General features: G+C 38.6%; 1 protein-coding gene across 13 annotated transcripts in view; it reads left to right on the forward strand.

The window, feature by feature from the left end:
* The window catches only part of TESPA1 (thymocyte expressed, positive selection associated 1), a 35,831-nt gene that overhangs the window by 3,532 nt on the left and 18,664 nt on the right, over positions 1–13,635 (forward strand). For 4 of the 13 annotated variants that reach the window (XM_063621434.1, XM_063621428.1, XM_055247771.2 and 1 more), the window contains 2 exons: positions 7,867–8,074; positions 8,954–8,996. In XM_063621434.1, the coding sequence (XP_063477504.1) occupies positions 7,912–8,074; positions 8,954–8,996 (206 nt within the window). In that variant the 5' untranslated portion in view covers positions 7,867–7,911. Of the gene's footprint in view, positions 64–2,059; positions 2,701–2,731; positions 4,780–7,866; positions 8,075–8,953; positions 8,997–13,635 lie in introns of those variants that run through there. The other 9 variants (XM_063621432.1, XM_063621427.1, XM_063621429.1 and 6 more) reach the window with 6 other exon arrangements.

The following is a 13,635-nucleotide window of genomic DNA, read 5'->3' on the forward strand; positions in this document are numbered from 1 at the left end:
TTTCCTCAACTACAAAATGAGTGACCAGGATTAAATAATCTCTCTGGTCCCTTTGGGAATTAGGTAAGAAAGAAAGACTTTTCTTTTTTCTTTTTTTTTAATATATTATACTTTAAGTTCTAGGGTACATGCGCACAACGTGCAGGTTTGTTACATATGTATACATGTGCCATGTTGGTGTGCTGCACCCGTTAACTCGTCAGTTACATTAGGTATATCTCCTAATGCTATCCCTCCTCCCCACCCCAGGACAGGCCCCAGGAAAGAAAAACTTTTCATTGCTTACTTTTTATCTCTGCTTAACACAGATTAAAAAAATCTTTTTCACCATCTTGATTTTATACTGTCAACTGTACCCTGCAATTCACACCTTCTTCCTTCCTTCTTTCCTTCCTTATTCCTCAAGATGTTTCAACTTTAGTGAACATCTTAGACTGAGGGGAGATTCATAATCATAATCATATCTATCACTTATTAAGCACCACCTTTATACATCAGGGACTTAATATATGTTACTTGATTACAATTGCCAATTACCCAACTAGTTTGGCACAGTATCTATTTTGCACATGAAGAAAATTAGGTATAGGCTAGGTGTGGTGGCTCACACCTATAATCCCAGCACTTTGGGAGGCCAAGGTGGGAGGATTGCTTGAGGCCTGGTGTTCGAGACCAGCCTGAGTAACACAGCAAGACAAAAGAAAAAGAAAAAGAAACTTAGGTATATAGAAGAAAACATAGTGTTACCAAGGACAAATATGCAGAAAGTAGACAGAACTATGATTCCAAATTAGGCTTACTCTGATTCCAAGGCCCAAACTCTCTCTACAGTTTTCCTTTTCTTTAATTTCTAAATAACACTCTGACCTTTAAAGAAGAGGAAGCATTGGTCATCCTTACTGAGCCCCTTGAAACTTTCCCCATGGTGAAGTATCTGTAAGCAAAGCTGATATTTGTCAGGTGCAAATTGGTAGGCTAATAGTTGCTAAAATATTAAAATATGTCTAATAATGATAATTATCCACTTTCCCAAGCCCTCTGAGTGCCCATGACCAGCCCAGCTATCCCAGCTCTTTCCTCAAGACTCCCCAGACAGGCCCCAGAAATTCAAGGCCACATCAGCCATGTACCGGGCGGGGCTCCACCACAGGGCTGTGATGGTATCAGCTCTCATTGCTCTGCGGTGCCCCAAACCATTATGAAATATTCTGAATGCCACAACGACCTGAAAGTAATGTGGAATTCCAGGCAGATTCTCTCCTCCCAACTAGAAGTTAGGTAGGCCCTTGCCAAAAAAACCACTCTGTAAGCCTGAGGAAGGCTAAACGGCTTCATAATCACCTAGCTGGAGTCAGACAGGAAACTTCTAATAACACAAACAAAGCAACACTTCCTGCACTAAGATTGTCACAGAACCAAATATAAATTACATTGTGTTTATGCTGCCTCTTCTCTACTAGACTATAAGATGGAGAGCTTACATAGCATGCAAAATGGAGAATTTACTAAAATAACTTCTCCTTTTTTTTTAATCCCAAATTACATTGGATGGTGACATTGGGCCATTTTCTTATTCTAATGTCAGTGGAAAAACTATATAACATGGAGTCAGACCAACTTGAGTTTAAATCTCAGCACTACAGGGATGTGACCTTGGACAAATAATGTATCTTTATGAGTGTCAGGTTTCCGTAATTAGCTCTAAAGTGGTTGTCAGGATTAAGTTAAGCAGTTTACAGGAAAGTTTTATGCATAAATATGCAGCACTCTATACATTTCAGTTACTATGAGTACCTACCTTTGACTTGCCCATGTCAATGTGTAGTGAATCCCCAACTGCTTCCCTTGGAAAACAGAGACTAGAAATAGGCGATATTCTTCGTGTCATAATTATGACATACCTCTACAGGTTTTCTGCTGCTGCTACAGTTACTGCCTCTGATAATAATTTTTGTTGGAAGATACTCATTTCACAGCTCTTAACTCCCTAATTTTAAACCAGTGGAGGATATTCCTCCTGTCTAACCTCAATCCTATCTGCTGCAATTTCTGCTTTTAGCTATAGCATCCTCAGAACAAGAATTCTATCTTACTCCACTTGGCTGAAACCAGATTCCAGAACTCTTGACAGATTGTGGAGAAGGATTTATGGAATGAACCTCTAGAGAAATGTAAAAAAGAGGAAAGAACAAAAGGCTGGAAATGGTAGCAGAGGGGGTAAATAAGGGTTTGGACTGATTCAGGCAATAAGCAATAGTACCAGTGTGGGAATTTCTTAGTTTCATGGGAAAATTGGAGAACAGATATCTACAGGCTTTATATTTCTATCCTCATAGAGAAGATTAAATATGATCATATACTATAAGCAGCATCAGGAGAGATGATAGATAAACTCCAGAAGGAAATTTTGATGAAGAAGTGAATAAAAACTTGAAATGAAAGACTCCGGAAAATATTTTTTTTAAATAGAAGAATTTGGTAGTTCAAGCTTCATAAATTAAGTCAGACTTGGGTGACCTTGTGTTATATCCACAAAGGACTGGAAGACTATGCTCCAAGCCTTTTTCCTCTTCACTACAAGCTGTGCCAAAATGTACATTAGGATCCAAGGCCATGAGGACATTCAGGAGCACCTGTCCTATGATGAACACTAATTGGGGATAATTTCCCAGTGCCAGAGTGATTCTTGCTCCTCTGCAGGTACGGCACTTATGGAGTCCCTTCTCTTGCAAAGTACTGTGCTATGTTCTATGATGGGTTTAGGGGAGAAGTTACAAGTAGTGGTGAATGATGACAAGAGAGGTAGCCACTTACTGTCTTGTTGCATATGGTGCAGGCATGGGTGTTGGTTGCTACAGGTAGGACAGAGAAAGGAGATGACTTAAGTAGGCCCTTAAAGGGTAGAAAGAATTCGTTTGATTAGAGAGGAAGGAAGATGAAACTATAAGCTAAAGCAAAAAAGCAGAAAAGTTCAAGCAGTGTTGAGAGTCAATGAGCAGCACCTGACTGACTCCCTGTATAAGTTCCTGTATGGCCTTCCTGTTCAGGCTCACCACTTTCCTGGATCCAGTGTGAAGGCCACATGTGCAGGCGCTCCATATGTTGGTGTTAATTTGAAAGGGAATTTGGTGTATGGGAAGTAACTCCAGAGACCACCGAAGCATTTCCCAATTTTTAATGGGGAAAACTGTATAAGTGCACTTTCTTTTATGGATACTATTCCTATGCATATTTCAAACTCACCTAAATAAATTAATAAACATTGGTACTGGAAGTAAATTTACACAACATTGAATCCAGCCAATCCCTTTCCTAGAGGATTAAACTGAAACTGTAATAAAAAAGCCTAACCGATATGCCATAAGTCAATTAATTGGACAAGTCAGAAAAATGTCCAAGTCTCCTGATTTCTAGTCAGTTTTCTTTTCGCTGCACCAAACTCCATTGTATCATCAGTGTACGTTTTTGAATGACTTATTTGGAGGAAACATCTCCATGTCTTTGTCGCTATTACAAGGCGCCCCAAGACCTACTAAGCTGCTATCTTGACATCTGTGTGCACTCGTTTTTTAATTCTGTCTAACACTCTCATGGCTGATGTGCTTGTCTGATAATCATTTGCCGCTTCCTGCAGATTTCCACAAAAAAAAAAAAAAAAGAGAAAGAAAACGGTTTCTTATCTCCCAGCAGTGCAGCTTCCTCCTATTACCACTAACCAGACACTACCATTTCTTCTTGCCTCTTGATATTGCTGTACTTATAGTATTCCCATATAACACTCCGTGGACAGGTCTCTACAACTCAAGTGTTGCTGAGATTGGGAAAAAAATTATTTATGCAATTTCCCAGTCCTCTATCCTGTGTGCTAGAGTTGTGAAGATTAGCTTAGATCTACCTTGTGTCTTTTCTTCAAGACTTGAGATCACTATTACTTTTTCAAGTAGAAAAATTATTACATTCTCACCCAGATTGCCAGGAAAATGTCTGTCATTCTCAGTGAACACTTAACCTGTCTGGTCTTTTTATTGTCATACCTACAATTGCCATTTATTTGTAAGCCTTTCTTTGGAACTCTTAAGCATTAAGGATTCTGTCTTCATGGGCATTTTCCTTTAGGAATTAACATTAAGTAAAACTTCTGTATATAGGACATAGAGACAGGCAATAAATAGGGATTAGCCAAGAAAATGCAATTTTTGTTCTCAATTGTAGGAACTTCTAGGATAAAAACAAGTCTTAGAATAACCATCTCTCTTTTCTCCAACTTTCAACCCACAACATTTTTACATGCTTAGTAAGCACATAGTTACCAGCTTACTGTTACTGTTTTGAAGTTGATCTCCCTGCATGCGTCTCTGATGACTCTGAAAGGCACTGGGCTCCTGTGAGGAATGGTCACCTTCTAAACATCCACCCATTTAGACAATGAGTGTTATTAAGTGGTTACAATGTGTTAGATTCTGTTTTAGGCATTAGAAACACAGCAGTAAATGACCCAAGATTTCTGTCCTCTTGGAGCTTGTATTCTAATCAGAAGAGTAAACAATAAATTGGGTAAATAAATAAAATGTAAAGTATGTTAGTGACGATACCTAAGGAGAAAAAAGTCAAGCAGAGAAAGAGCTCAGTGAAAGTGATTAAGGTAGGCTGTGGAAGGCAGGCATGGCTCCATGGAGGAGGTTGGTTAAGAGCTGGACACTGCAGGGTGAGTGTGGCAAAGACTGAGGAAGATGAAGAAAGGAGGGAAAGAATTGGAGAAAACCGAGGTTAAAAAAAGAGGTAAGTATTTTCAGGGGATGCAGAGGATTAGCCTATATTATTGCGATATATTTTTGAAGATGTGGGAGGAATATAAAATAGATTCATATCACAGAGGATGTTGAAACCCCCCACCTCCGTTTCAATTAGTGAGATTCTGGAATTGTGCTAAGCATTATAGGGGTTCGACTGTAAAATAGCATATCCAGAAGTTTGTAGTACTAGATGCATCAATGTTAGGGCTGTAATGTTTTCATTGACAAACTGAGATCAAATAAAAGGATGAAATTTTCCAAGGTTATACCATTTGAAGTGGCAGAATAAAGTATGGAATCCAGATATTCCTCCCTCCCTCCCTCCCTCCTTCTTTTCCTCCTTCTCTGCCTACCCTCCTGCCCTTCTGCGTTCCTGCCCTCCTGGCTTCCTGGCTTCCTGCCTTCCTTTTGAGCTCTACTACCAAAAATGTTCTGTGAGCTGAAGATTCCCAGTGATTTAGGCGAGGCCCATTTCCTTCGGGAATTAAAAACAATAGGCAAGTCAGCCTTTGTGATTTTCTTCTCTGGGTTTTGGAACCAATCTATTAAATATTTTGGATCACAGGACTAGGTAAACAAACTGATCAAGGCTTTTTAGATTCTTGTCCTAAGGTCATTCTAGTGGCAGTTGCATTAAATGCTCTGAAAACTGTAAATACCAGGGTAAGTCTTTCAAGTCAGTAAGTTTGAAAGCTTCAAACATCACGATTTAATGGACATTATCTCCTCACGACAGCTCTGAACAAAGAATAGCAAGTCATCTCTGCTACTCCTCTTTGAGGCTTCTTTATGACACAAACGTAATTCAATGATATAATTTTCTCTAAAAGGCACAAAGAGCCAGGTGCCCGGGGTCAACAAGCAAAGTCTCATAGTGCTAACTACCGTCTCACTTGGAAGAAAAATATGTCTTGGACTGGACCTGAAGTGAAGGAAGTTAGATTAGACAACAGTAATTACGTATTATTTTTTCCTAGGTATGTTTTGTCTGTAACAAGCAGAGGCATTAAAAACAATTTTACTGCCCTAGGAATGCATTTTATGTTCAGGATGTTCTTTTCAAAAAAGCTGTTTTAATGCCTATATTGTTGGATGCCTCACTAATGGTTTTAAGTGTTGGAGGAAAAAAAGTCTCTGTAAAATGGTAGTCTTCTTTATTTTAATTCCAACAGTTAAAAGTGTAGCTCTTAAGATGATGTTGTTTATGGCAGCTCAAGGAAATAGGGGGATAAGACCTGGAGAGTTTCAGCCCCACTCCTACTTGCTCAGTGTGGTGGGATGCAAGTGTGGCCAGCGGGGGAGAGGCAGCAGGACAGAGTATGAGCCAATGAATATTACATTAGCCTCAAGCTTTTTTAAGCTCTATTTGGATGATTGAATGATTCTTCCCCTCTGTTCCTCTTTGAATGTGTATCTAGTGCCATCATTGTGTCTCTTGGAAGAATACATCCCTATTTAGTAATGTTACATGAAATATGAATCTATAGGATTAGTAATTGCATTGATGAGCTGAGGAATAAATTCATAGGTAGAAGCACAAGTTGATAAATTAGAAAGTCATTATCCTGAAGGTACTGGCTGCTAATTGCTTAAGGCAGTGCCTCCTTGCTTTTAATCACAGGATATTTTTTTTTCTGAGAGAAATCATATGTGGACTCCTAATATATAAAACAGGAACATAAAAAAATCAAGACAAAAACTAAACAAACAAAACCCAGAATTCCTATAGTTGGAGTGACACCCTGGTTGTGAGACCTTAGAAAACCTGTTTTACCTTTGAGACCCTAAATTTTTTCGTATGTCTTGATGAGGAAAAAAAATGAAGTGAATTTTATAAGTTGTAAACTTAAAGATGTTTTAGTCATAATGGAAGATTCTGGCAGACAACATTCTCAAGGATTAAAGAAAAAATGTTTTCTTTTTTTATTATTATTATTATTTTTAAATTTTTTTATTATACTTTAGGTTGTAGGGTACATGTGCACAATGTGCAGGTTTGTTACATATGTATCCATGTGCCATGTTGTTTTGCTGCACCCATTAACTCGTCATTTAGCATTACGTATATCTCCTAATGCTGTCCCTCCCCCCTCCCCCCACCCCACAACAGTGCCCAGAGTGTGATGTTCCCCTTCCTGTGTCCATGAGTTCTCATTGTTCAATTCCCACCTATGAGTGAGAACATGCAGACACTTCTCAAAAGAAGACATTTATGCAGCCAAAAAACACGTGAAAAAATGCTCATCATCACTGGCCATCAGAGAAATGCAAATCAAAACCACAATGAGATACCATCTCACACCAGTTAGAATGGCCATCATTAAAAAGTCAGGAAACAACAGGTGCGGGAGAGGATGTGGAGAAATAGGAACACTTTTGCATTGTTGGTGGGACTGTAAACTAGTTCAACCATTGTGGAAGTCAGTGTGGCGATTCCTCAGGGATCTAGAACTAGAAATACCATTTGACCCAGCCATCCCATTACTGGGTATATACCCACAGGACTATAAATCATGCTGCTATAAAGACACATGCACACGTATGTTTATTGTGGCACTATTCACAATAGCGAAGAGTTGGAACCAACCCAAATGTCCAACAACGATAGACTGGATTAAGAAAATGTGGCACATATACACCATGGAATACTATGCAGCCATAAAAAATGATCAGTTCATATCCTTTGTAGGGACATGGATGAAACTGGAAACCATCATTCTCAGTAAACTATCGCAAGGACAAGAAAAAATGTTTTCTAATACAGCATTTCAGCTACCCTGAGAAACAGAGATTCTTTAAGTCAGAAGAGTTTTCTTAATGTCCGTTAAATCGTGATATTTGAAGCTTTCAAACTTACTGACTTGAAAGACTTACCCTGATATTTAGAGTTTTCAGAGCATTCCTTTTTTGCAGGAGAGACAGAAAATGAGCTAGGCATGTCCACTCTGCTTTTGAATGTTCAGAGAGACCAAGCTCCTTTGGGCAGACACAGGAAAATTCGGGAGGCAACCCTGAGCATCATGGTGGTTTCTGAGCACATGATGAGGGAGTATCACTGTTTTTCAACTCTTAGGACGGCATTACTGTTTCGGGAGGCCCTGAAGTCTGAGCCAGGGCCATGGAGGCCTCTGTGCTGAGCCCCACGTCCTGGGAGAAACGGCGGGCCTGGCTCCGTCAGAGCCGTAACTGGCAGACCCAGGTCTTAGAAGAGGAGGCTGCCGCCGCCCTGCAGGATGTCCCAGATCCTGAGCCTTCCAGCCTGGATGACGTTTTCCAAGAAGGTAAGAGACGAACATCAGACAGACGTCTATGTTGTCTGGTGGCAAAAGGTGACAGCAGGCCCAGGTCTGCAGAGTGTGAACAGGTTCCTTGTTTAGCCAGGCCCTCAGGGAGGACTGTTTTGACTGGTTTAAATATGTTTAGGATAAAAGCTAAAGTAATACAAAATATGAATTATGTGAGAAAGAGACAGGCATAAGATTAGGAAAAAGGGAAGGGCACATTTTTGCATCATCCTGAGAAGCTTCTGTAAGAACCCGAGGCTGGAGCTCTCTATGAATGCTTTGGGGTGTTTCTATTTTGTCTGTGTAACAAGACCACACCCAAGCTGGATGCCTGGACTCTGGCCACAATGCTGTCACTAACAAGCTGTGTGGCCTTTGGGAAGTCAGTCACCTCTCTAAGACTTATTTGTCCAATTGAAGTAGTAGTACCTTTCCTACACTTCTCAGAGCTTCTTTGAGGTTCAAATGAGACCACAGTCATAAGAGTAAAACAAAAATTCTGATGGAAATAAATGCTTATTTGGTAGGAAGCAAAAAGCACAAAAACAAGATTGTCTTTCTTTTTCTTTTTCTTTTTAAATAAGAAGGATCCACCCTTGTGGGAAAGGAACTCTCCAAAGACAGCAGTGGGCCTGACATCTTGGGCACTTTCCAGGTTCTTGGGAGGAAGGGAGAAAAGAAGCAGAGAGAGAGAAGAAATATCTACTATTTTTATATACGGTGTATTCCTCTCATATCTTAAAGAAAAGCTTTATGTAGAAAAAAAGATTCATGACGCAGCTTATGTAAGAATAAACTTGTGGAATGGAATTAGTTGCAGGGAGGAGGTCTGATTTCGTTCAGTTCTCACAGTGATCTAGTGTCTGACTTTTCTAGGGAATTCAATCAATAAAATTGAAGACTGGCTGCAGGATTGCGGGTAAGTGCTGGACGGGCAATGGGGTGGTATGTGGCTGATGGTTGAATTTGCTAACAGACACAACTCCTGGAAACTCAGAGACAGGAAGATGGATTTGATTTGGGCCTAAAGATTAGAAGTAAGGTTGAGATGGTGGTTGGAGGGGTGTTGAGGGTTTAGGGTGAACTGGTAATCACAATTGTGAATGAAGTGCAACTTGGGGCTAAGACTAAATTAGGCACGAGGTCTAGGAATAGAGGTTGGGTTTGAGCTAAAGCTAAGAGTGGATGGGGAATAGTTCCAGACCCCTACTCCCCTGACTTCCCCCTTTAGATTGGAGTCTTAAATTATGTAACAAAAGGAATCGGAAACCTGATCATTCTTGCTGAAGAGCAATTCATCTGTGTTATTTATTTCTACTGCAGAGCACAGGAGAAGCTTAGGGTTTTGACAGTCATTCAAAGCAGGGGAGAATTGGAGCAGGCACTTTAAGGCAATGCATTATCTCTTTCCTCAGAGATACTTTAAATTATGAGACCCCACAGCCCATCAGCCTATACCGTTCTTAGGCTCAGTATACCCAGACACAAAAGGAAGAATTCTGTGATCTATTTAGTCTTCTGTGTAATAATGAATTCTCAGAATGGACAACTTCTGCCAGCTCCTTATTTTCCCTCCAGGAATGTCTCAAGTTTTATATAGCCTTTAATCTAAACTCATCCATTAATTGGCATAAAGAAATCCATTCTTGCTTATTTGGTAGGAAATAAATAGCACCAAATAATCCAAGGTTGTTTATTTCACCTGTGCCCAAGAAGGCAGTGCCAGAAAGGACTTATTTTGTGTTTGTTTTGTTGTTTGAAAAAACCTATTGTTCTCATTGCCCTCATCTTATTCACAATTCATTGATTTCAAAGTTAATTAGAGGACCCACAAAATACAGGAAGAAAAGAATGGTGGTAATCAGAATGTTTGCAGGTTTGGGTGAGAAGCCTAGGATAAGAACTGTCCTAGGATTTAAAATACTTACCAGATATGTACAGGGGAAACAGTCAGCTCAGTTAATGTCCTTATCTCATTAACTACTCTTGAGTCATCAATTCATGTCAGCAATTATTAATTACGCTTTTGCTGTCTGATTATCTGAATAACCTAGAGGAGTGCCAAGTAGTTTAAAATATGCTCATTGACTTAGAACATATTTCATTCTAATTGAAAATAATAAATTCACAGAAATACAAGATAATAAACTCTAGAAATCATCTTTCTTCACTCATGCTCTACAAAGATAAACCCTGAACCAAAATCTATGACAAAAAGGTGGTCTGGTTAGTGAAAAGTCTCCAAGATTTGAGCCTAATTCTTGTGCTACTACGTGTTTAACCAACCATAAGCAAATAACTTAAATTCTATTCACTGTAGACACCTGAGCTATAAAGTGGGACACTTAAAATAATACAGTCTAAGGGTTCTCGTGAGGTTTAAATGAGATGATATATGTGTATGTGCTTTATGCTTTTAATAGTGAGTGACTGGTGAATTTTATAAAGGAGGAGTTTATACCTACCTATAATTCCACAAAATGTCTGTCTATATATGTCCATCTATCTACATCTGTTTATTTATCAGAAAAAAATATTCCCAGAAATGATACATATTAACTCTTGGATAGTGATTATCTGGAAGAAGGAAAAGAATTGACTTTAGAAGTAAAATAAGACTTTAGTTATATCTTTAATATTTAATTTTTTATTTTACATTATATATTACTTAATATTTTATTTTTTCTGAAGCAAATATGGCAAAATGTTTACATGTGTGAAAATAGAGTGACCAGTGCAAGGGTATCTGTTACATTTTCATTATATATCTGTGTTTTGAAAAGGTTTCAAATATTTAAACTTCAAAACGGCCATAAAGAGTTAATCAGCATACTTGCATTTGTCTTTGGAAGGGGAATTGTTGGAGTCAGAACATTTTCCAATTTTCTCTGTTTTCTAATTCTGTCTAAGTGTGTAATACTTCTTAATTGCATGGAAAAGCTAGAAAAATTAAAGGACGATAATGACAATGATTGATAGTGAGAGTACACTTGACTTTTGGTAATAGATAATGAAGAAGATAGAGGGAAAACGCATTCTAAATATGAGATTCTGAATTACCACAGTATTCCATGCTCCAAGGCCACAGAGGAAAGAGGATAAACAAGGAGCCCACATTTACTGATTATCTATCCACTCTGCCAGGTGCCCTGATGGGCACTTTTCAAATTTTGTTCCAAGACCATATAGTTTCCATTTTTCTTTCCAAATCCAAACATTCTCTGGTAGCAAGAGCATCTTCTTTTCTGATAAGCTCTGCAGGACAGTCCACCAACATCTCAGGCAATTTAGTGTCAATGTTTCTCAGTGCAATTGAATTTAGCGGCCAACTCTTCTGCCACAGGATCTGATCATGCATGTCTTTGCAAACTATGCCTCTCCTTTTTTCTTTCTCCTCCTAAGCTCTCGGGATTTTCTGGGACATGACTGTGTTGCTCATGAATCACCAGAGGTGGGGTTGGGAGCCCAAAAATCATCTGTGTGGGCTTCAGCTTAAATCTCTGCAGGCAGGTAGCTATGGAAACATCTAGAAGAAGCTAAAAATAGCCATACACTTCTTCCCACAATCCAACCCCTCCTCCCTACTATTTGTTTATGAACTGCGTATACAGAAAGAGCAATACCTTGGCTCTTTCATTTGAGACTTAAAATGATGCTAAGGAATTTTTCAATGCAAGGGTAGGAAGAGGGGAGCAGCTATAGATCTAGTCCCTGGTCATTGATTTTATGGCCTATCGATAACCCATGGAAGGCCTGGGACTTGAGTGATGGACATAAAGTCTCAAATCATCGTGCTCGGTGAGAAAGCATCAATAGCTCCAGGCCCATGTCCACGCTGCTGTTGTAGGTTCCACAGACTGCCCCAAGACCCACCAGGGGCTATTCCTCATAAAGAGAATAGAAATACTTGGCACATTATAACTAAAGAAGAGAAATGTAGGATAAGCACCCAATAAAAACTTGTATCCAATGAATACAAGTGAGTTTTGCTTTGGACAAACCAGAAATTTTATCAGTGACATTTTAAATGTAAATTGTATTGAAGTTCAGCCTACATATCAGTAACATTTTCCTTTTTAATATAAATTATATTGAAGTATAATATGCTTACTGAAAAATAAATGAGTATTAAATATGTAGCTGAGGCCAGGCGCATGGCTCATGCCTGTAACCCCAGCACTTTGGGAGCCCAAGGCAGGAGGATTGCTTGAGCCCAAGAGTTCAAGACCACCCCGGGCAACGTACAAATACTCCATCTCTACAAGAAAAAAAAACAAAAAACAGTTTTTTAAAATTAGCCAGGCATGGCAGCACCTTTAGTCCTAGCTACTCAAGAGATTGAGGCAGGAGGCTCCCTTGGGCTTAGGAGTTCAAGGCTACAGTGAGCTATTCTCACTGCACTCCAACCTGGGAGACAGAGTGAGACCCTGTCAACGAATAAATAATAGGCAAATAAATAAATACCTAAATAGCTCAATGAATTTTCACAAAGGGAATACACCCGTGAAACCTAAAGCAGAGCATCACCAGCATTCCAAACACCTCCTTTCCGTCCCTTCCGTTTACTATCCTGCCTCCAAGGGTAACAAATACCCTGACTTGTAACATCACAGATATGTTTGGGATTATTTTGAACTTTATAGAAATAGAGTCATATAACATGTACTGTTTTATGTGTGTTTCTTTTGGTTAGCATTATGTTTATGATGCTTATCCAAGTATTCGCATTCAGCAGTAACTCATTCTTATTATTGTGTAATATTAAGTTGTATAGTTATTATATAATTGTTTAATTTTATAATAAATAGGGATTTGGAGGCTTCCATTTCTTGGTTATCATGACTAGTATTTACTTGGGGGAACCTATGCAGGCATGTCCATTGGGTACAACCTAGAAATGGAATTGTAGTCTATTTAAATTTTACCTCTAGTACTAGTAGGCCTTAGTAGTGGCACCACTGTGCAGCTACAACACAAGCATTAAATACAGTAGTAAATTGCAATATTCTAGTACTTGACTATATTAGCTATCATGCTGTTTTTAGTAGTAATAGTAAATATTATATTTACACATGTTTGTAGTATTATACCACAACATATTTTATGTAATTATATATTAGGAAGAGAAAAATATATTTATAGTTCTGGATGCATTATTAGAGTTACCTATTCTTAATGAGCTTGCCTATTATTTCATATTTTATAATGAACCTTTGATGTAGTATTTTTCATAAGGACATATGAAAATTCAGATTTTGGTAAACATGGCTTTTTTTTGCTATTGAAAGGAGTTACAAGCAAAAGATATATCTATTTCTATCTATCTACACAAACACACACACACATATATATATATATATATATATATATATATATATATATATATGTAGTGACTTATTTTGTAAAATTTAGGCAGAACTTGACCTAGAGATATTTGGTTAGTAAGCCTATTCCCACTGTTATACGCCGTGAAGGGATACTCCAGTGGCCTGAGAGTAATCTGGATTGCTGGAGACTGATAAAGAGAAAAGCTCCTTTAGGACCAGCACCAGTGGATG

This window comes from Symphalangus syndactylus, chromosome 17 (genome assembly GCF_028878055.3).
Source record: "Symphalangus syndactylus isolate Jambi chromosome 17, NHGRI_mSymSyn1-v2.1_pri, whole genome shotgun sequence".
In the NCBI taxonomy this organism is placed as follows: Eukaryota; Metazoa; Chordata; class Mammalia; order Primates; family Hylobatidae; genus Symphalangus; species Symphalangus syndactylus.